The following is a 23,157-nucleotide window of genomic DNA, read 5'->3' as shown; positions in this document are numbered from 1 at the left end:
CTTGCACATATCTGTGTAGCTCTGACAGGACAGGCAGGCGGCAGTGTCAACAGAGCTCACGGTGTGGACAGACAGCAGCAACATTTTGAAGCAAGCTTCTCTCCAACTTACACCAGCCGTTTATCAAAAATGAACTCCGAGCCTGTTGTCATCGTCTCCGCTGCACGGACACCAATTGGTAAGTTTTAATATCCCTCTTAGTGCCATACGCGTTCATTTAAAACAGTTTGCTAACATTGCTTTTTTACTGTTGCTAACGTTACACTGGCTCGTTGTCTCGGTGGTCAAAATAACGGTTGTTTGCAATTAATTTTGAATGTAGCCATCGTGTTTCTTTGTATGTAACGTTACTTATAGTCGCATGAGCTAATTTATCAATTGTGCTGTTTAATTTGGCAAAGTGGTTGATGTCATTCAATAAAATACGCCGAGTCTTGTAGAGCTCTGATTGGCTCCCTCATGTGTGGAGTGTTCTGTGGCCATCGATTGGCTGGCTGGTCATAGTGCCACGGAGCACGAGCGTCCTACCATTGGTTATCTACAACATGTCCAGTGTGTCAGAGCTAGTTGGGCGTGTTCCTCTCCAAAATGTGATACATTTAAGTTGACAAGACAAACCACTGCGTATCCACTAAAGTCAACAATGTATTAGCACGACCGTCAATGAGCACGACACAGGCAAGTTTAAACAGGTGTGTTTGAGTTGCTTTTTAATGGTGTCCACATCTACGTATATGATATTGGTGACATCTTTAAGTTACTTAGTTTGTCCATCCAATGCTCCCAAGATAAAATAATATTTTGTTTGATCAGCTAATCGGCTAATCATTTTAGCACTAAAACGGACACCAACAAAACAACCACAGTTTGTCCCTAAAGATCTTCCATTGGATACTGCCTTTGATTAGTTATTTGGGCGGTGTCAACCTAAAAAGAAGTCTTATCTCCTATCGCCATGTAAAATGAATGGTGTTCCAGTGCGTCGAACCCTCCTATATGTCCCGGATTATGTGCTCATCCTTCAATATTTTCTCACTCTATTTTTACACAGGGTCCTTAAACGGTGCTCTGTCCACAGTGCCTCTGCCTGACCTGTGTTCAGTTGTGATCAAGGATGTTCTGAAGCGGGCTGGGGTGAAACCAGAAGAGGTCTCTGAGGTTATCATGGGACACGTCCTAACAGCAGGTGAAAGCTCAGGAAATCAGTGAGATAAAAGTGTGGCATAGGTCTTATATTCTGTTTCCCATATCACATGTGTTGTGTTAACTGTTGTTTGGCAAGATACGGCTTCTCTTTCACAATATTTGCACTCACTCAACCATCAAACTCACCTTGTCTCATTGGTCTCCATTTTGTTTTTCCCCTTTCTGTCCTTAAGGTCATGGGCAGAACCCAGCACGTCAGGCCAGTGTTGGGGCAGGTATCCCCTACCCTGTCCCGGCCTGGAGCTGCCAGATGGTGTGTGGCTCTGGGCTGAAGGCTGTGTGTCTGGGAGCTCAGTCCATCCAGACTGGAGAGTCCACCGTGGTGGTGGCAGGGGGCATGGAGAGTATGAGCAGGGTAGGTTATGACACAAGGAGTGTCAGAGAGGAATATGAAATTGCAATTATATCAGATTGATAATAGATTGTGTGGGTATCTTCTTTAAAAGCCTATTATAAATATACTAATGCATTGATCAGATAGTATATGATTATATAAAAAGTATTACTTGCTTTGCTTGTGTGTATACAATGTTTAATATTTGAGAAATATGGTGTAGTAAACTGAAAAATAGATTTGTAGAAAACATGTAGATTACTCAAATGAATGTATAAAGTATTTTCAGTATCACACTTTGGATATCTAAATGGCTCTAGTATTAAACATTTTAAAAAGATAGCCAACCCTAGAAGTATCAACAAAATTAAGTCAACAGGCCTCATGCAAGAACCACTTGTGTGAACTGATCTGTTTTTAAGTGGCATGTATGAGTGATTTAAGAGAATTTATAGCACTCATCAATTTTGTCATACTTGTAAGGGATAAACAAAGTTCTTGAGTGGTGTAGATGTGTTGTGCATCTGTTATTCTTAGCATCTCATTTTATATCAGAACACTCACTCTAAATACGACTACTGACTCTGCTAATCTTATCTTTTTGTCTGCTTCCAACAGCAGGACTTGAAGCTCCGCGGTGTGAAATTCTTCATTTTTACTCTACTTCTTTTTATTCAGGTGGCCTTATATGGCAGTATTAGGGGTGTTGGTCATGCTCACGAGCCAATCTCATGAACAGGTGGATTTCATTAAGTTGAAACAAGATTTTGTGCAGTTAGAGTGTTAAGTGAATCCGACTTGGAATACTTGTTCACGAAAAAGGCTCACAGAAGTAGTTAATATAATATATACATAATAAGTTAATAAAAATGTTCTTGCACAAGGCCCAATGTTTTCCAGCGGTCAAGGGGTGAAAAGAGTGATATTTCCTCGATGATAAGACTGTATAAAACAGTTTGTTTCCTGGTCCCACCTAAGGCTCCTCACACGCTGCAAATGAGAGCAGGTGTGAAGATGGGCGATGCCTCCCTGCAGGACTCAATGGTGGCTGACGGCCTGACAGACGCCTTCCATGGCTACCACATGGGCATCACAGGTGTGCATGGCTGAGAATATACATTGGCAAAAGCCTGATTGTCACACATCTTGATGAGCATTAAATCTTGTTAATATATTTTATCAGCTGAGAATGTGGCAAAGCAGTGGGAAGTTAGTCGAGAGGAGCAGGACCTGTTTGCTGTCCAGTCCCAGAACAAAACAGAGGCTGCACAGAAATGTGGACATTTTGATCAAGAGATTGTCCCAGTCATGGTGCCATCCAGAAAAGGCGAGGAGTTGCTCACTGTTGAACTATCGAGAAATTGTCTCATGTGTCCTTAGTGTGCATGCACTGTAACAATCTGTTATCTTCAGGTCCAGTGGAGGTGAAGATGGATGAGTTTCCTCGCCACGGCAGCAACATGGAAAACATGTCCAAACTCAGACCCTGCTTCATTAAGAACAGCAGTGGCACAGTCACCCCTGGGAACTCCTCAGGTTTGAAAGTTGGTCCAACATTTGACACAAACAATGTCACTGACGTTTACTAACCAAACCGATGTCTGCCACTGCTGACATTTTTAGTGCCAGCTTTTTTTCTAAATGCATGTTATTTTTCATGTTAATCTATTTTTTTTAACTGTAGGTATTAATGATGGAGCAGCAGCAACTGTCCTAATGAGCCAATCAGAGGCTGTAAGACGTGGCCTAAAACCCATGGCCAGAATCGTATCGTGTGCTCAAGCTGGCCTTGACCCGTCTATCATGGGAACTGGACCAATCCCAGCCATCAGGAAAGCGGTGAGAAATCCGTAGCACCAAAATGAACAAACACTTGCGAAATGCTTCTTTTGCCTTTTATTATTCTGTCATTCTTGTCTTGTTCTCCTTGGATAGGTTGAGAAAGCAGGCTGGCAGTTGGACCAAGTCGACTTATTTGAGATCAACGAAGCTTTTTCTGCCCAGTCTGTTGTTGTCGTTAAAGAGCTTGGCCTTAATGTAGACAAGGTAACTTGTGCGGCCCCGGCATCACCAACAGTACATCTGGTCATTTCTCCAGTGTGTTCAATAACAGCATGACGTGTGTAAACTCCACATTTCTAAGTTGGAATAGCATGGCAACACGTTTGTGTCCTCCTCAGGTGAATGTGAATGGCGGTGCCATCTCTCTGGGTCATCCCATTGGTATGTCTGGCTGCAGAGTGCTGGTCACCTTGTTGCACACACTTCAGAGGACTGGAGGCCATAAGGGCGTGGCCTCTCTCTGCATTGGAGGAGGGATGGGCATTGCCATGTGCGTAGAGAGGGTTTGAGAGGAAACCCTAATTCTGCTTCACAGATTGAACTCATCTTTTTAATGTATAAGGGATACTTAAAATTGTTTACACTGCAGGACATGATATAAAATGATTGACCTCTGTTCTTCCAGTTCTTATCTTGGATCCCATCCAACAATAGCTTGCCATTCTCACTGTGAACTTTAAATTAACCCTTCCTCAGGTAATAGCTGTGTAGCATGTGACTTAATGTTATAGGATTTAAGATGTCTAGATAATGTAAATCTAGTGTATACTTACAGCTTAAACGTGCTGCTATTAGATGTGCCAAGTAAGCGGCATGCTGCAATTTGTAGTTGCTGTTAAGCAATCAATGAGGGGGACCTGTTTTCAGTTACCTGTACAGAAAAAAAAGTGAAACAAACTGCAAACGCAAGGCTTTTAGTGCCTAGTATGGAAGACATGCTACCGACTCCATAGATCATTTTTAAATTGTGGTGTAATTTGATAGTTTCAAGCACTCAGATTCAGACTGCTGTAAACACAGGATTCTATCAACATTCCACTTTAGAGCAAACGGCAGCCCTGAAACAGTGCCATAATGTTAAGTACGCTAGCCTTCTAACTTCGTGCTTCCTGTATATGCATGATGTCTGTGAAAATGTTTCTTGTAATCCATCTGTTCTACATATCAATAAAGAATGATAAGCCATAGTCAACTTATTTATCAAAGCGTGCACAATAACCACAGCTAGCCAATCTGAATTAACAAATCAACAGTCATTTACAACCATTGGAGCTTTATTAAGTGTCCAAAAACAAACAAATCACTTACAGTTCCTCTGGAAGCAAGGGAGTGGGAGAACAGTAAACAGGCAAAGTGCATGGCCTACACTAGAGTGACAGCCATGAAAAGCTCCTTACGCATAAATACAGATGAACATATCAGGACCAATCAGAGCCTTTTTAACCCTCCAGAGAGCCTGACTGCACTGCATCTTGGTACGACTGCCCGCCCTCCTTCGGCTCTGGGAACAGTTTAATGAGGTCGTCGATACGAAGGATGGTGATCGCAGCCTCAGTGGCAAACTTGAGGCTCTTTGTCTTAACCATGGTGGGCTCGTACACGCCAGCCTGGCGGTTGTCTCTTGGCTTGCCGTTGACCAGGTCCAGACCAATCCTACAAGACAAAAACAGTGGTCAAATACTGAATGTCCCACATTACACAAGTTCACATAGTAGCTGAGAAAGTCAAACTTCAAAAGAAATGACTTGTTTTTAAATGAAGTAGGATCATCAAACTGTACAATCTCCTTAAATCCTGCATCTTTATTTTGTAGTGTTTTGCCTCCATTTTATAGTTTTAAATTGGTAACAGCAAGTTGAGGTTAGGGCTGCAATTAACATTTTTATTAACGATTCATCTGCCGATTTACTTCATTTATTGATTAGTGGTCTATAATGCATAAAAAATTTTTAAATGTCAAACCCAAAGAGTTTCATTTTAATATGATACGACTTAAAGCGGTTAAGAACAGGAATAAAAAAGACTAACAGACTAAATCCATAGTGCCACTTCACTAAATGGAAACTGACATTACAGTTTCATGACTGGTGCAGTAAGGAAAGACTCACCACTTGAGATTCTTGCGTTCAGGATTAACCTGAGCCTCATTGTGGAAGGCCCGAAGCTTGGCCACCAGATCCGTGGAGTCCTGCGCTGCATTTACAGCCAGCGTCTTGGGGATGACTAGGAGAGACCGGGCAAACTCAGCAATAGCCAGCTGCTCTCTGGAACCCTGAAGAAACAGATGATGAGCAACATCTTAGCATTGGGGAAAACAGGCTTACAAACAAAACTACATACACCAACATCTAATCATCGCTTAAAAAACAAATTAACACAAACAACCCCAGATACCCACACGCTGCATGCTTGACGAAAAAAAAAAAGAAGGTTTTTCATAGGATATGGCTCACCATGCTGGTAGCATAATTCTCAAGGTAGATTGACAGAGCTGCCTCCACAGCGCCACCTCCTGGCACTATAGACTTTGACTCCAGCACCCTCTTGACTACACAGAGAGCGTCATGCATTGAACGCTCCATCTCGTCACACATAAAGTCATTGGCCCCACGCAAAATTATGGATGCTGACGTGCGTGCTTTGGTACTGAGGGGATTCAAAAGGAGAAAACAGAATCAGTACCGTAAACGTGTCAGACTGTAGAAAATGTATCTGTAGACAGACATAAGGGAATACAGATCATGCAAACCCTTTCCATTGTCCAAGTTTATCCCAACTAGGGCTGGGTATCGTTCAAAAATTTCAATATCGGTTCCTAAATGTTACTTTTTTCGATACCAATTACGACCCAAATCTTATTTATTTTTCAGCTCCTACCTACGTGAGCCCTGTCTCTGTGCGTAACTTAGAGTTTGTCCTGCCTGCCTCTCAACGTGTAATGTTAGACAGCCAATCAGCAGCATTATTAGATCTTGGTAGAAGCATGCTGCATGGGCTCACTGGCGCTGATAAGATTTACTCCTTATGTATTGAAAGCTGAGGCATTTTTCGATACTTCTGAGGCAATTTGGTCGGTGCCTAAAAAGTATTAAATTCAGTACCTAGCCCTAATGACAACTCCTGCCTACTACTATAGAAAAGGTACAGTTGAATGCACTGAAAGGTTGTGATCCTACAGTTGTACTGACATGACTATGAATCTGCATTGTGTTAGAAGTACTTTATAGTTAGTATGAAATATAAAACATTGCTATATAGTGTTGCAGTTCTTACTTCTTGACAAGGATGAGCTCGTCGTCACAGATGCGCTCTTGCACAACTTCTTCCGCCTGGCCGAGCATAGTGGCCTCAAACGTCTCCTCTCCCTCCAGATTGGTCAGAGAAGGGCAGACGGTGGCTGAAGATGGACAAACACAACCCACGTCACCATGATATTTACTATTAGTTTAAAGCACTGAATATAAGGGCTTGACCAAGAAATTAAAACATGAACACAGATGTTTGGACCAGTAACACAAAAGCCAATCAGGTGAATCAGCACAAACGTCGGCATACTTCCACCCTACCTCCGGTTGACTTGGCAATGCGTTTGAGGTCCTTCTTAAGAACCCTTCTCACTGCCATGGCTCCGACATCCACAAAGTACTTAAGACACATGTCGTCAATGCCACCGGTGGTCAGGATAACGTTGGCACCTGATGCCAAAATCTTTTGGATCCTCTCCTTGGTAATATCAGATTCCCTGAAGCAACATAATCCAATATTGATTCAGTTTCAGCACTTATATTTAGATACAATATAATATAAATACAAAATTGTCCAGCCCACAATACTGGTACAACAGCTTAGAGAAACTGCTGCCATATATCAGGGCTGCTTATATTTTCTCCCACGCGTATCACTGTGTAAACTATTGATTCAGCATCACAGCAAATTTAAATGGGAAAATTCTTAAGGATGCATTTTGACAGTGCAAGGAGAAAAATAGTATGTACCTCTGTCTGATCTGGTCAAGCTTCTCTGGGTCATTGATGATGACTTGGACTCCCATCTTCATCTTGGTCTTCTGCAGACTGAAGTCCAGGCAAGCAATCTTGGCATTGACGACACGCTTAACCATTTCTTTAGAGAAAAAAAAAAAAAAACACAAAACTGCAAGTTCAGAGGAAACACCTTGGAACTTGACAGTATGAAGACAAAATAACTAAAACGTATTTTACTTTGGGATATTACTCTGTCTGGCTAGAAAGGTTGCGATGCAATTTACAAACTACTGCATCTATATTCCTTTCAAAGCCATTGTACTGTCTCCCACGCGTATCACTGCTTACGCCATCAGGTGAGACATAGCAGCAAATTTAAATGGGAGTTTAATCGGCTGCAATGGTAATACATTAAGCATTACACAATGCTTTGAAGTAAATTGTTGCATTTTAAATTTGGGAATTTAAAGCAACTCGCACACACACTAATAACTAAACATACCGTGTGATCCAACTGTGCAGTTCAGCGCATAACCATTAACCAAGAAGCTCTCTTTCTGGCTGCGGCCATGGGCTTTCAGCACATTAACCGAGTTGATGGGATATTTGGCCACCCCCTTGCTGTCCACAAACTTCACAGCAATGACAGCATCAACCACCATGTTAGCAAAGAAATCACTATCACTGAGGGCTTGGGGGTTAAGGCAGATAGGTATTTATTCACTTAAACAATTACTCCCTGCCTGCAAACACCAGGAATAGAAAACCAGCAACAAAACATTTTATGCATAGTGCAGCAAAAAGGATACACTCCAATGATTTTGGAGGACATGGAGGTCTTGGCTGCATTAATTAGGCACTCTCTCCCCAGTTCATCTGTTGCGATAGTGAGATTCTCATTAATGTAGCGAACTGCTTCCCTGGAAAACAAAAAGGCAAGTATGCATGTCAAAACATCTGGACAGATCTGAAGCACCCAGCAATAATCTGGGTCCATTCAGAAACCCTTCTGAACAGAGTAAAGAGTAGCTCTCAATGTTGACATCTTACTTGCATGCCAGACGATATCCACTGATGACTGACGTGGGGTGAATCTTCTGCTTTACCAGCTCATCTGCACTCTTTAGCAATTCTGCAGCAAGAATTACCTAAAATGATGTCACATTATATACATAACTTAAAACTGACATTGGCTTCATATACCAACTGAGAATAATTTGTTAGAAAAAGAAAAAAAAGCTACAGGTAAAGGTAAGTTTTTTTCATCGTTTCACATTGTACCATCGTTTCATTAGGGGTGGCAGAAATAAGGCTGCTCAACCCCTTCAGACACTGAAGGACAGTTTCTCTCTCCTGTTAGCATAGCCACACATCCGTATTAAAAGGCAGATGCATGGTACTAAAACAGGACAGTTATTTATTTTATTTTTTTTACAAACAAACTAAACTCAGTAGTATGTGTACAGCAAGAATTATGTTTACCAAGCAGAGTGCATTCTCCCTGTGAGAGTATAAGGAGCTTGTAGCGATCTACTCCTAAGCTCGGACACCATATTGGAGCAGCTGTTGACCCTACTCACCACAGAAGTGGTCCCATCTCCGACCTCCTTGTCCTGCAGGTCAGCCAGTTCACACAAGACCTTGGCCGCTGGGTGCTCCACCTCCAGCAGCTTCAGAATGGTTGCTCCATCGTTGGTGATGGTTACGTCCTGTCACACAATAATATGAGAGACAGGTGAGCAACTCAGACCACAATGTTTCAAATAGGGTTAAAAAGGACTAATAAAAGGAATACATATTGTTGAATGTGACACAGACCCCAATGTCATCCACCAACATCTTGTCGAGGCCAACGGGTCCCAGGGAACTCTTGACGATGTTGGCGATGGATGATGCGGCCATGACTGCAAAGACAAGAATAAAGCTGCTACTAGCTAAAAGCACAAAATAATGGAATAAGATATCCTCTATTTACCAAGTACAGTTTTACACCTACAAGGAATGCATCCTCTGCATTTAACCCATCCTGACTATTTAGGAGCAGTGCGCAGCCCGGGTACCTACGTCAATGGCAGGAGATCCTAGCATGTAGCTATCTGTCTTTATGGTGGGAGGAAACCCAGCACCCTGAGAACATGTCCAAGTCCCTGGACCGGGGCTCGAACCTAGTACACAGCAGTGCAGTGCTAACAAATGATCAACCGTGCCAAATAATATAGCTAAATAACGACATTTTATTTGCATTTAAAGACAGCTGGCACATTACGTAACACGTCTGACTTAACTTGTAATAATACATCGGTCATTGACATATTCTGTCATTTTATTGAGTGGGGCTCACAGTAAGCTAGCCACACCTTCAGACCATGACAGTGTTTTTCTATCCCATTAGCATAGCCGTCCATTCATGGTGATGCGAGTGGAAGGTACTGAAAAGGGATTACAACTTCACAACTAAATGTTGGCGTAAATTGCACATTGTGTAAAAATAGCAGACTTTGCAGAATGTCAGAAGAGAAGCAGCAGAGGCTTAAAGTTAACATAAAAGTTAGCTAGCATTAGCATTAGCCACACGTGTGGCGCTTGCAGTAAATGAAATCCCTTCTCCCGTCGATCATTCGTGGCGCACAGAAAATACATGAAGCGTATATGAAACACCAAGTAAAAGAGCACCACAACTCACCATTTTGAGTACGAACAGATTCGCCAGTTGTTCTCTGGCCGAGCACATTTAACGGACCATCTAATAGAGACATTTTGGACCACCACACAACCAAGAAGAAAGGAAGCTACGCAGTGCACTATGGGTAAACCGGCAATAAGCAGAATGGAGAAGGTTCGAGAAGAAAATCTTTCCCAAAACCCCCCGGAAATTACAGTATAAGGGCTTCTAATTATGTAAAGGATCTCAACTTTGAATTTGTAATTACATTTTAAATCAACCAGTTCCCTTATCAAATTAGAAAATAATGCTTTGTAAAGTTATTTCCTATAAACTACATTTCCCAGCATGTCTATTTTCTTCTTGGTTCTTGTTTATGTGTATATATTTTATGGTGGGCTGCAAGTGCGCCCTCTGCTGTTGATTCTGATTATTATTGAATGTATGGTGACAACGTTCATGTTTTAATAGTGCACCTGTTGTGGAAGTATGAATTGTATTGTATTAAATTGTATGTGTTTTATTCATGTCCGGATATATTAGCTGAGCTATTTATTATCACATAGAAGTGTACGGAACAAGAAATTGTAGTACAGAATGTCAGATATGTTTGAGATAAGATAAGATACAAATGTAGCTACATATAGAGGGTTTTCACCGACGTCACGTTCTGGGCGGTAACCTGGATGCGCGGCCATATTGGAGGCACTCGGTGTAAACAACTGAATGGAGTAATGGAGTATTGTGCACTTTGGATACTTTAATACTTTATGTCTAAACAACAGAAGAGCTCATCAAAACGCGTCCAATATGCAAATGCATGGACGGACTTGGACCACAAAAAAGGCGCGATATTTTGAGAAATTACAGTTTACTGGCGGTGCAGATCCCTACTTGGATCCATGGCGACCCGGTGATTCTTTCTTCAGTTGCATATACCGATATAGTCAACTACCTGGTTTTCTCGCCGAGCCCATACACAGCGGAAGACCTTAAATCCTACAAAAGTTTGGAGGCTTATAACCAGATGGTGTGTGGATGGGTGAGGGAGATGCAGTACCAAGTCATTAACAACCGTGTTGTGAAGGCCAAAGTAAGTAATGCAATAACGTCTTTAATCAACCTAACCTTAACTGTATGATATCATTGTGATACTCAAGGTGTAGCCAAGTGACTCTCAATGGGTTTGTTTTTCATTTCAAAGACCGAACAAGACAGAGTTTTCCCTCGTAGATCCTGGTTGAGCTTTGCCAACCACAAGCGCCTCCTTCCCTCTGATAACTTCTGGCATTCCTCTCCCCTGGTTTTTAATAACTTTTGGAAGTCGATAATATTCCAAATGTTTTGCTCGGTCTGACCTATTGGTACAATCTAAAACACGGCAATAATTAACCATTTTCCTTGACACCGTTCGGGATCTACTTCAGTTCCTGTGCTTTGTTGTGATGCGGAGTACCTCCAACATGGCGACTTCGGGTCTGATGACGCGTCGTGAAAACCCTCTCATAGTTTGCCCACCAGAGTATTGACGAGATTAGTTTTCAGCCATGAAGTGTCCTTAGAAATATCTCTAAAAAAACAAACCCTTTAATTAATTAATAAAATTATTATATATATTGTTCTACATAAATAAAATTAAATAAAAATTGTTAATCTCTCAAATTCAGTTATTGGCATTGGCCTCAAAAATCTATGATTGGTTGGGCTATACACATATCTGAGTTTGTCTTTTTTGGACAATAATTGTGATGTGGGCATAACTTCTTAATTTCTTTAGATAGCAACCAAAATGTAATAACCAAGTGGTCACCAAGCATCATGTTGAAAATTATGGGAGTGTGATAATATCCATATTTGCTGCATTCTATAATAAACTGATATATTTATATTTATTTAACGATATCACAAAAACACCGAGATGAGTTTAATCTGAATTTAATACCTCCAATACATTGTTTTGCAATGACAACTAGGCAGTTAAAAAAAATACATTACACTTAACTTAAACATTAAAGCATTATAAAGCATACCTATGGCATACAAGAATAACTTTCCTAAAATGTACATCTTTACAAAGTGTTTACAAATAAAACGTAAAAAAAGACAGAAAAGTGCAAAAAAAAGTCAACAAAGACAGACAATCCCCACCAGTGAAACATAGGACAAAATGTACAATGAAAAAACACATACTTCATATTCCTAACTTGTCTTTTAAGCCGTTTCCTGATATGAACATTAGGTCATGATATTGTGCTTTTAAACTTTTCACGTGTTGTTTTGATTTGGAACTTGTGTTTAAGCAGTGCGTGAGAGAAAACCTACAATTAAAAAATATTCACAGTATTTAATTCAAATTTTGTCTATCCCTTAATCTGAATAAAACCATCTTTTAATAAATACTTTATTTTACAACTTGTCTGTGGCTAATGGCGATAAGGACCAAAATAACAGGGAGGTTTTCAAATAAATAGTACAACTTTAGTGATTTATTTTTTTAAAGAGGTAAATACCAGATTTGCTTCTAGGGGAGAGAAAACAATTGTGTTGTATGAATCTTATTAAAGTGATTACCAACTTTGTTGTGACTTTCTTTCTGTGACTGTGGATGCAATCAGTAGTGTGACAGTTGGGAGCGTCCCATAACGTAAACAAAGTAAACAGACTATCATTTGAAATAAAATTTAAAAAAAATACACCAAATACAGTACTGTAGTCTTTTAACTATCTCTCCTTAATGTTCTCCTTCGTGGTCTCTCTTAAAAACAAAGGTTAAAATTAGTATGATTAAAAAAAAATCATCCACTTGTTGAGATGCACATTACACTTTATGTGATAGATGCCCATAGACCATAACATGTAAAAACAACTCTGATTTACTCACAGATTCAAAATAAATACGAAGCCCTCCGATTTCTTACAGATTATCTAAAATATCAGCATCTTCTCTTAATTTTAAAGCGTGATACCTTTTGTTTGATGACAAAGGTGGCAGGTAGAGTGAAATACAATAACTTCAAATAGACTTACAGGTTTAAGTCTAGTTATACTTAAACTATTGGATCTTAGCCAACATGTTTTCTTTACAGCTGCAACCTTTTTGTTATAATTATTGCTAAAAAAAGCAATCTGACAATCTAGCATGTGTAGCAAATAGGAAGATCACAAATTTGAACTACAAATTTGAAAAAGCTGCTTGTTCAAAGCAGTTTGAGAGTGTAAGCACAATTAAAAACACTAGCCATCACTGTGGTTCACCGCTCCTACACAGGTTAAGATTAATTAGTGCTAAAAATGCAGTTAAAATAACCTTAACAGCAAATTTAAAAAAAGAACTTGGAGAGTCAAGATCCGCCAAAGATCATCAGAATTTTGATGCTTGTACCTCAGTACCGCACAAACAAGATTTTATTTCTTACAATCGGTAACAGATATTCTGAACTACGGTAACTGTACAACAGTTTATTGGCACTAAGTCCTCCAGCAGAACCAATTAATATGACTCCAATTATATCTACAAGGCTTACAAGTAAAGCAATAAAAGAGTTTGAATTCCTTTGAATATTAATTAAATCGGCGACTGAGACATTTCTTTGCTTTGACACTTGCTGACGTTTCACAACCAGATCTGTTTGAAACACACACAAGAAGACAGTTTGAAACTGGAAGTGCTAAGGCAGCTCACATGCAGGCTTTGCTATTAATATTAACCTATCATGTATTTTACATTAAAGCACTGTAACAGAGAGTTTCACATAAGTTGTTACAAATATGGCTGCAATCAAAGAAATTACTTGTTCTCTATGTTGAGAGATGTGTTATGTTTGTGGACTATGATGTTGAATGAAGGAGGGCATTCAAGGCAAAGCAGCAGTGTCCCTTTTGTTGCTATAAGCTGTATGTTTACATATATTTGGCTTTTATTTGTCAGATAGACTCAGGCGAAGCTACTGGAGCTCAGACACTGAAACTTCTCCCTCAGAGACTGGACGATTTTGGGTTGGCTCTGCTGAGGCTCGCTCCACAGGTACTTCTCCAGATGCTCGCGGTCCAGAGACATCAGTGGGTTGCAGGAGTGTGCCGGTGTGCATGGCAGACTCTGGGAGTGGACAAGACCCAGGTCCTGATTGGAAAGGACTGCCGTGCTGCCGTTCCGCCGTGCCAACCTGTCCTGCTCCTGTTCACTCTCGTCCTCCGAGCGGATCTCTACATAGTCATCATCATCTTCCCCATCGTCCTTAAAATTAGCCAGGTAGTTCTGGGTGGCGTTGAGTATGCTCAGTGCAGAAGCACGGTTCAGGACCACCACCTGTTGACCGTCGTGTAAAGTGAGGTCTGAGTGTCCCTGGGTAGAGCGCTCTGGGAGGCTACTCTGCCGACCAGTGCGACCCAGACTGGGGCCGTGGAGTCTGTCTGTGGGTCTGTTACATTTGAGTCCAGACTGGTTCTTCTGCTGCTGCTGCTGGCTGCCCAGAGAGCTGAGTGACTGACAGTGACTGGATGGGGAAGACTTTGAGGAGGAGGGCGAAGATGGAGCATTAAAGGAAGGATGTCTCTTAATGGAACTGTACACATGCTCCTCTTTTTCGCTTGGCGCCGACATGCACGAGCTCCATCTCTGGGACGATGGGGTGGTTGGAGAGGGAGGGGAGGTCTTGAGAGAAGGGATGGAGCAGGCGGAGGTAAGTCTGCGCTGCGGGGTAGAAGAAGCCCGGGCATCACCCAGCTCGCTGGATGCGGAGACAAAGCTGGCCAGCTCTCCGTTGCTGTAAGTGGAGTGAAGCCAGTCCTCCTCCAGGGAGGTCTCAGGCATGGACGGAGAAGACGGCAGCCCTGGATGGGCGTGATGTGGGCCAGCAGGACCGGGAGGATCCTTAAACATTACCTGGTCATAGAGCTGAGAGTACTCTGCTATCCTTGCACCTGAAGAGAGAGCACAGAGCATGTAAAGGTGTGAGTAGGTTATTTTTATGATATCAAATTTGCACGAGCCTAAAATCAATAAATGATGGTGTATGATTGTCTCAATTTATAGTTAAGACGTGATGTAAAGCTTTATATGACCTTACAAAAGGAAAGGAGGAAATAGAGAGCACTCTAATCAGATTGGTACTGAGTATTGGCAGATGCCCAGAGTTTCGGTATGGGGAAGAGGGTCAGGTTTTAGGGTTCAGATTAGTGCATTCTTAGTCGCAACAATCGACAATACTAGGTAGAAATGATCGTTCTAAGAGCTAAATGTTTTTTGGTTACCTATGGCAGTGCCCCCTTGTTTCTTTTCTTCCAAGATGGCTGCCAGGTCTTTCTGCTTCTTCTCAGCTCTGGTCCGAGTACAAGCGTCTCCAGGGTCCATGCTCCTCATGCGCAACAGCTGGTTGGCTTTCTTGATCTTCTGGCTGTACTGCCGTGCCATCAGGAACACCCGGTTCTTTGATTTTTCCAGTTCAAAGTCCACAGACTCACCCAGCAGGAGAGATGAGGAGGCCAGGGGGGAGTCCAAACCTGCCAACTCTCCTGGAAACAAGCTATGAAGGTCCTTGAGGGGAATATCCTTTTGAGGGGTGTTTCGTTGAGGAAGCTCCACCAGGTCGTCATCCTCTAGGCGGAAGCTGCCGCTGCTGAGGCGAGCCAGTCTGTTACGAATGCTCTTTACTGTGCCTGGGAGGGGCTCTGGGGTGACAGGAAGGGGGCGTGACGTAGGAGCAGGGCTGTGGTTTTCTTCTGCAGTGGTGCCTTCACTTAGAAGATCAGGGAGGTTGATGACTGGGATGGTGAATGATGGTGTGGAGGTGACAGTTGGGAGTTTAGACTGATGTACTTGGGTACTCTTGGTTGGAGGGCTGGCAGTTTGAGGACTAATTACAACAGAGCTCTTTGTAGGGCTGTTTTTGACTGAGGATGCCTTCTTAGGCGACTCACTGGCACTAACAGGGAAGGCAGCAGGGAGTCGATCAGCTTTCTTCTCGTTGATCTTGATATAGTTTTCCAGATCGTTCCAGATCTCATCGACTTGCTCTGACATCTTATCCCCTTTCTGTGAGCGCTGACAGAAGGTCTCAGAGGCAGACGAGGAGGAATAATCTGGCTCAAAGAAACATGGGACAGGATGGGAGGTGTCTGGTGGTCCCTCATCCTCTCCAAAGTGAAGGCTCTCCTCGGACACAAAGACCCCAAGGCTTTCAGTCAGGTCTTGTTCAGAGGCCGGCAGACTGTCCCTCTTTTGTTGTAGTTGGTTGCATTCATTCATTCCTTTAAGTTCTGTTGATGGGGGCTCCCGGAAACAGATGGTGTCATAGATGCTCTCCTCCACTATCTTGAGCTCGCATGTCCCAGATGGCCTCTCCTCCTGCGTGGAGGGCCGATTGCTATCCAAGGAACTGTCTGGTTCAATCATAGGCTCTGTGACCACAGCAGCCTCTGGAGCTTTTAGTACCCTTGCTGCCTGGCCCTGGGAACCCTGTGCATCTGTAGAAGTTTCTCTCTGTGACTCCTCTGGGTCTCTTCTGACCAGGCCCATGCTCTTAAGGTCCTCATAGCTGATGTTGTCATACACATTTTCAATATCGTCTATCGTCAGCTGCTCAGCTGAGGATGATCCAGATAGGTCATTGCTGGAGGATTCAGTGTGGATCACTTCCAAGTTGCTGTGACCGGCCGAGTCATCATCAGGACTCTGTCGAGCCTCTGTAGCCTTCTCCCCTGCGCTGCTCGCCCTCCGCAGGACTCTACTCCCATTGGGTGGAGGGTCAATCTGCACAGTGGGCACCTGTTCAACGTGCCAGCTGCAGGGTCGAGCTGTCTTGGGCGACGAGGTGGCCTCTGACCTCTCCGAGGGTACCTCTGGTTCTGGTGCGCTCTGCTCTGTTGGGACAAACATTTGGTAGATGTCCTCATCCTCGTCATCAGGCTGCATGGTTCGCTGGCGGGTGGGGAACATGGCCCTGCGAGCACGGTGGTCTGCCCAGATGTTCCTCACAGAATGGTCACTTTCTGTGACTATTACAGAGGGGATGGGGGTGTCTGGAGGCTCCTCCGTCACTCTAGGTGTCCTGAGAAGCGGTGGGTGGCGACTTCCTTCCCTTACTAGGGTTTCTCTGGCTCTCTGCGGAAAAGGAAAGCAGAAGTTGTTGTTTTACACGTAGTTGAGGCAGTCTAAAAACAGTAGACTAAATTACCATGGTGTATTTCTGATTAATACCTGCAGGTCCGAAGTGCTCATGTTGAAGGACTTCCATTGTTCTATACTGTCGACAGATGCCTGAGGGTTCAGCCTCTTTCTACTGCTTTTGCCAGGGACTCGCAGCCGCTTTCCGCCTCCCTGAATGCAGAGTTTTCAGCATTAACAACATGTTTGAAGGACTAGAGATGAAAGTGGAATCATACAAGTGTATATGTAATGAACATCACTGGTTAAACTCACCAGGCCACTGTCATCTTCATCATCAGCATCTTGCTGATGTGGCTCCTCTTCTCGATCACTGTGGTCATAGTGATCGCCGGGGTCCAGGGACTCCTGTGATTGGTTGATGAGGCTGCGGCTGCGACCGATGGTGCCCAAAGCCAGCTGGGACATTGGCGAGAGCAGGGTGGCACCCAGACTTATTCGCTGGAGAGAAGAATTTAACGTTTTTTCAATTTTTTGGATTAACCAACCTTAGTGGGAGTGTGTGTACTCATGCTTCTCAACCGAAAACTGTTTATCATCTCTGGCTATCACTTACCTTTTCGCCGTCTGTGGCAGCATTCTGCTTGGCATTCTTCAACAATTTGGATAGAGGTTCTGGAAAGTCAAATATTATAAGTCAAAAATTATTGATTCATTCTTAAAGTTTAGCCTTGCAATGTCTGTAATTGTTAAATACAGTAAATTTCTTTAATTTGGTACCTTTCCTGCGTCCTCTACGAGGGGTTGGACCCTCCTTGGTCTGAGATGAATCCTTCTTGTCTCCATCAGGGCTGTAATGAAACCCGGGATGATCTGGAGAAGTGACAGAAAAGATGTGAAAAACATGATGATTAAATGCAATAAATATGGCTAAAGCTGTGGCAGAAGAAATATTGTAAAATGTGGCTTTGTTAAATTATAAATATATAAATTGGCACTTACGCATTGCATCCATCTCTAAAATTGCTTGCTTAGCCTAGAATTCAGATAAAAAAAATGAGGGTGAGTTCAAGGTTGGATAATGGGTGAACATAAACTTTGACACTAGGTGGCGCCACATTACAAACAATTGTGCTCAAGTTTGACACTTAACAAGTAACGCCTTTGTGTAATCACAGTGAACTTTCTCAATGACCTTCACCCCTGCAGAGGAATCGTCAGTTTCCACTTGCACATGGCCAAAGGCAGTGAAGACACAGAAAAGTGATTGTGGTCGAATGAAAATAAATGAGAGGAAGATCATCAGCGCACATAAAAGGGAAGTGAGGAGAAAAAGCGGGGGGGAAAGAAAGATGGAGATGAAGGAGTCTGTGTTTACGCCATCAATGAACAGAGAGGGAGCTATAAGGAGACAAGCTGCTCTTACCTTGGCAGGGATTTTGGCTGGATGGTTTTCAAGTATGAGTCTCTTGAGGTGTAAGATCCACATGCGCTTGTCAGGCTGTGATTTGGCCTGAGGGCAGAGGGCAAACCATCAGAGAGAAGATAATATCAGACATGCCCTTTAAAAGGCAGCTGAGAGGGTTGGGATAAACCTTTTAAACATTTGCAACATGGCTTTCTTACATCACACAGATTCTTTCATTTTTTAGTGCTTGTCCAAAACACAGTGGTTGGGTAACAACAATGGCTGCCATTAGCCTCTAAACACTCAACATGTCTGAGCAACTCAGCGAGGTGAGCTTTGACACCTGCACAATAACCTTAACACTTTCTGATTGAACTCTTGCTCAATGCTGCTGGTAACTGTGCAGTTCAAACGAAACATGTAATTACGTTCACACTTTTGACTTTTGTGATGATGTGCGCTCTCTTATGCAATGTTGCTATACCTGGACCGTGTGCTGAAGTTTGGGATTCTTGTAGTGAAACACACTAAAACTCAGTGGTTCTTTAGGAATAACTTCCACCAGCATCAGGTTACAGCACTGCAGAAAAGACATACAAAAGGTATGGAAGGAAGACGTGTTAAAAATATAGTTACTGAGCAGAAACGTTTGTATATTTTTGTGTCTCTTTGGGAAATGTCATACTTGTAGTAGAATAACTGACCAGTATGTGAGCCTTGTATGTGAAGGTTTCTTCTCGTTTCTTGGTAATTAGCAGAAGCTTGTCAAACAGGAAGAGAGTTCTTTCGTTTTTGGCACGCTGCAGACGAAACGTTCCTTCGAGAACCAACTCTCCGTAGCCAATCAGATCAGGGCCCTTCCAGTTGGTCAGCAGGCTCTGGATTTCCTGCAGAAAGCACAGAAATACAGAGAGTGAGGAGAGTCATATGATTTTATTTAAAAACCTGTTGCAAAAAAATAAACATTTGACCTGGTACCGCACAAAAAATAAAGCTGAGCTGATAAAAAATGTTAAAAAAGAAAATGCAGAAAATAGTGAGTGGGGGTGTGCATGAGTGCAAGTGTTCAAAGATTGATGATGATAATAATAACACTTAAAAAAACTAAAAAAACAGAAATGCATACAGGTTAGCAAAAAAAAAAAAGATAATATAGAGAACAAAACAACAAAAACTGAAGATTTCTATCAAGGCAATCCTTTCTCCAGACTAGTGAACGCTTCCACACACATTCCTGCATTCTGCATTCATCTGACCCTTCTGGCTCCCGGCTGATAAAAGAAACAAGCTTCCCTTTTATGTGCCCTCCTTATGCAAGGCCATCATTAGCCCAGTGGAAAACGAAGCGACTTGTGTAAGACGTGGGGAGGATCAGAGCCTTGGCTGATTCAAAGCTAGACTTCACATAACTGTTGTGCAGAACAATAAAAGAATTGGCTCCTTGAAAAGGCTCAAAGCTACCACGTCCGTTTTAGTTATTGGAGTAATGAGAGACGTGAAAAGTGTGCAGGATCAGTCATTGAGGAGATCACACGCTCAACATTTATTTTTTTACATAACATGGATTCAGGAGACTTGTTTGTAGACTGATAGCATCTTTCTCAATTTGTGCTTTTGTGCTTGTCGTACCTGCAACCTAACGGCGTGCTCGTGTTTCCTCTTCATGTCGTTGATGTGCCAGGCCACTCTCTGCATGGTGTCTATGGCTTCCTGCACAACCTCGTAGGTCTCTGTGTCCTTCTCCATGTGGTTGGCTATCTCCTGCATGGACGACACACAAAACGCTGGGAGTCAGCACATGCACATTCTGTATATGCACATGCACAGAGGTGCACTCATACAGGCCTCCGTGTGTGTTCCTGCACATAAACACACACGTATACATGCACTCTAACGCAAGCACATACAGGGCGTACAAACACAGGAACATACATACTGAGCACCATATGTCTAAACATTTGGCTTCTCCTATGGAGATAATCACTGAGAGCTGAGTCAGTGATGCTGTTATTCAACCGTACACATCCATTTGTATTGGTATAGCAAAAAAACATTAAGTGTCCTATACACTTACAAGGGTGTGCCTGTACTTGCATTTCTGTGGGTAAAGAATAATTGTTTGCGTGTAAGTGTGTTTTTGAGCGAGACAGATACAGACATACGTGCAGCAGTAGGTGGTACTTGAGGATCCTTTGCACTGGCTTGAGCAGGTAGGAGCCCAGGGGCAAGGAGTGCCTCAGAGATTCCTGGCGCTCGCGTATAAACTTGGCCAACGCCTTGTTCCTCATGCACTCTGTTAACACAGCCACCGACCTGTGGAGACAAAACACAGCGAATAAGATATCAGGGATGAGTAGTAAACCATAATTTGACAGTGATGATGAGTTGTAATGTATGTCCTGACAGATAATACTAAAGAAAAGGAAAAAACAGAGATTTCAGCATGGTGTGTAAAGATTGAAGATCTCCGTCTGTATATCTGTCTTTTGCTGAAATTAACATCACATTTTGTGTTTATGATACATATATGACAAATGAATGCAAAATAATACATTATCAAAGTGTATGTCTATACAGCCTGAATTTCAAAGGTAAAATCACATGAGGAATTTCAATTAAAAGATAGGTTCACATTTTTTCAAGTCTGCCTTAAAACAATACTCACATGCCCATATGTGCATTGAAACAGTGATGTAATCATTCATCCTGTTCATACTGACCATTAAAATATCTCTTCCTAAACATGCTTCCCTGACTAATGTTGGGTGTATTACATCAGACACAAACATGCAAAAAAATAAACATTCTATTAATTTTGAATTACAGTTGGCGTTCAATTTTGTTTTTATGCCACTGAAGGTCGATAAATGGTGATAGTAAAATATTGTCCTATTTCAGCCTCAAATCACAATCTCAATTGACATTTTATGCTTTTATTTTTTTCGAGGCAGCATGAATTGACCTGCATTTACTGGTTACTGAAGCTAGTTTGCTGTGTGACCTACTGGGGAAGAAAGAGCCTTTTTAACAAACGAAAGAAGTGTGTGTGTGTGTGTGTGTGTGTGTGTGTGTGTGTGTGTGTGTGTGTGTGTGTGTGCGCACGCACGCACGCACATGTATGTCTGCATGTCTAAATTCCAGTGAAGCTCCACACAGGCTTCACATTGTTCTGGAGGAAACCCGACCTTAGAGCGCACCATGACCATGATACATCTGCAGCCTCTGTGTGTGTGTGTGTGTGTGTTTGTGTTGTGTCTCCCGTGTGTGTGTGTGTGTGTGTGTGACCTTGGTTGGGGTCACCAGCTGTGCTGTGGATGTGGGAGAAGGTCTATCTCAAACAGCTGACAATAGCCCCTTCACACACACACTGTCACACACACATCAGCATTCAATTAGTCATCATTAGCTTGTAAATAGTTTTTTCCCCACGTGCCTTTCTTATCATGCAACGTGAAAGAAAAATGGTAGCCAGAGGAGTAGGTGTGTCGGTAGGTGCAGTGTAACTTGGCATGAAGAATAGCCTCATGTTTCACACACAATATACACACTGACACAAAAATCTCCACATTATTCCTCCCATAGGACCCCACTCACACAAAGCTTACTAAAACATTAACAGCGTTAGATATGATAAGGTGACAACTATAATGCCCAATCTGTCAGTATGAGCTGTAACTCTGTCAATAGGCAGCTAATAAAAGAATGGAAGAAAAAAAAATGGGGCACAAAGGAGGGAGGGAGGTAGAGAGACCCTGAGGCATAACTGAAGGTAGACACTTTGACTCCTGCTGAGGTGACTTCTATGGAGCGTGTCAGTTTGTCAGGAAGGGGAAAAGGGTAATGCATTGATCGACATTCACAATAGAGCTACCTGAGACGCTGGGAAGATGGTATGCAGAGGTGAGATCAAGATAAGATGACAACAAGAAGATGGGTTTTGTACAATAGGACAGTAGGCGGTTGATAAGCGGACATAAACATACACACTTTGGATGCTGTCTTACCGTGGGTAGTTGGTGCAGTACTGAGTATAAATGTGGAATTCTTCACTCTGTGAAAAACACCAAGGAGAAATTAGTTGACATTAGTTTAGTGACAGGACACAAGACTAACTCAAGAGTCAAGAGAAGATGATGTCATGTAATGTTAAGCTCACAGTCACAATGCTAGCAGGTACAATGTTTACCATGTTCACCATCATAAGAAAGCATTTCTGACAGCATTTTGATGTGATTTTTGGCTCAATATAATTAAAGCATAACACTAATCAAAGGCCTATGAAGCATGTTTGCAAGTTTTTGCTCTTGCACCTCAAGTCGAACAACCTGCCTCAGATTTGTAAAGTCAGTATCCTTTTTTAAATTGTTACGAAAAAAAGTATTTTTATCATAAGGCTTTAAGTAACTTTATTTGGGTCATTTGTTTGCATGTGTGTATTTATGAGTGTGCACAGGTTGGTATATTAATATATGTAGTACATGAATGTATGAATTGATCAAATGTGTTTATGGTTTATATTGTCATGTGTGTGTTGACTGTATGTGTATTTTTGTTCTTTAAAAAGAACTTTCTAACTTTGGTTTTGATAAGTGTTATATGAATACATTTTATTATAATTAT

At 42.2% G+C, this 23,157-nt stretch overlaps 3 protein-coding genes and 1 non-coding gene across 5 annotated transcripts in view; 1 reads left to right on the top strand and 3 right to left on the bottom strand.

The window, feature by feature from the left end:
• The first annotated feature begins 23 nt into the window (after nt 1–23).
• On the top strand, nt 24–4,569 carry acat2 (acetyl-CoA acetyltransferase 2). The gene is made up of 9 exons (XM_078274373.1): nt 24–178; nt 1,052–1,186; nt 1,380–1,561; nt 2,519–2,636; nt 2,724–2,867; nt 2,954–3,076; nt 3,225–3,379; nt 3,476–3,586; nt 3,721–4,569. The coding sequence occupies exons 1-9, from the start codon at nt 130–132 to the stop codon at nt 3,889–3,891; spliced, it is 1,188 nt and encodes a 395-aa protein (XP_078130499.1). The 5' UTR covers nt 24–129; the 3' UTR covers nt 3,892–4,569.
• Nucleotides 4,570–4,616: 47 nt separating this feature from the next.
• Nucleotides 4,617–10,163, bottom strand: tcp1 (t-complex 1). The gene is made up of 12 exons (XM_078274372.1): nt 10,049–10,163; nt 9,184–9,269; nt 8,946–9,074; nt 8,416–8,513; nt 8,175–8,285; nt 7,868–8,049; nt 7,378–7,504; nt 6,949–7,124; nt 6,656–6,779; nt 5,836–6,028; nt 5,491–5,654; nt 4,617–5,035 (listed from the first exon to the last, which is right to left on the bottom strand). The coding sequence occupies exons 1-12, from the start codon at nt 10,119–10,121 to the stop codon at nt 4,822–4,824; spliced, it is 1,677 nt and encodes a 558-aa protein (XP_078130498.1). The 5' UTR covers nt 10,122–10,163; the 3' UTR covers nt 4,617–4,821.
• On the bottom strand, nt 9,670–9,807 carry LOC144533900 (small nucleolar RNA SNORA29). Its single transcript, XR_013503484.1, has one exon. It is a non-coding gene; the product is annotated as a small nucleolar RNA SNORA29 (small nucleolar RNA).
• Nucleotides 10,164–11,946: 1,783 nt separating the features above from the next.
• Nucleotides 11,947–23,157, bottom strand: part of LOC144533072 (pleckstrin homology domain-containing family G member 1) — a 47,426-nt gene continuing 36,215 nt past the window's right edge. For both annotated transcript variants that reach the window (XM_078274186.1, XM_078274185.1), the window contains exons 5-17: nt 22,542–22,588; nt 20,700–20,850; nt 20,167–20,298; nt 19,242–19,424; nt 19,022–19,117; nt 18,556–18,642; nt 18,132–18,165; nt 17,910–18,002; nt 17,746–17,804; nt 17,445–17,630; nt 17,223–17,342; nt 15,278–17,126; nt 11,947–14,947 (exon numbers count right to left, since the gene is read on the bottom strand). In XM_078274186.1, the coding sequence (XP_078130312.1) occupies nt 13,962–14,947; nt 15,278–17,126; nt 17,223–17,342; nt 17,445–17,630; nt 17,746–17,804; nt 17,910–18,002; nt 18,132–18,165; nt 18,556–18,642; nt 19,022–19,117; nt 19,242–19,424; nt 20,167–20,298; nt 20,700–20,850; nt 22,542–22,588 (4,023 nt within the window). In that variant the 3' untranslated portion in view covers nt 11,947–13,961. The remainder of the gene's footprint in view (nt 14,948–15,277; nt 17,127–17,222; nt 17,343–17,444; nt 17,631–17,745; nt 17,805–17,909; nt 18,003–18,131; nt 18,166–18,555; nt 18,643–19,021; nt 19,118–19,241; nt 19,425–20,166; nt 20,299–20,699; nt 20,851–22,541; nt 22,589–23,157) is intronic.

Source organism: Sander vitreus, chromosome 18, assembly GCF_031162955.1.
Source record: "Sander vitreus isolate 19-12246 chromosome 18, sanVit1, whole genome shotgun sequence".
Lineage (NCBI taxonomy): Eukaryota > Metazoa > Chordata > Actinopteri > Perciformes > Percidae > Sander > Sander vitreus.
This window is presented reverse-complemented; position numbering and strand designations above follow the sequence as displayed.

Coding starts and splice junctions, on each gene's coding strand:
- acat2 (XM_078274373.1), top strand. CDS start 130: ATGAACTCCGAGCCTGTTGTCATCGTCTCCGCTGCACGGACACCAATT. Junction 2,637..2,723: donor CTACCACATGGGCATCACAG/GTGTGCATGGCT, acceptor ATATTTTATCAG/CTGAGAATGTGGCAAAGCAG. Junction 3,077..3,224: donor CACCCCTGGGAACTCCTCAG/GTTTGAAAGTTG, acceptor TTTTAACTGTAG/GTATTAATGATGGAGCAGCA.
- tcp1 (XM_078274372.1), bottom strand. CDS start 10,121: ATGTCTCTATTAGATGGTCCGTTAAATGTGCTCGGCCAGAGAACAACT. Junction 7,505..7,867: donor CTGCACAGTTGGATCACACG/GTATGTTTAGTT, acceptor TTTTCTCTAAAG/AAATGGTTAAGCGTGTCGTC. Junction 7,125..7,377: donor CTTGACCAGATCAGACAGAG/GTACATACTATT, acceptor ATGTTGCTTCAG/GGAATCTGATATTACCAAGG.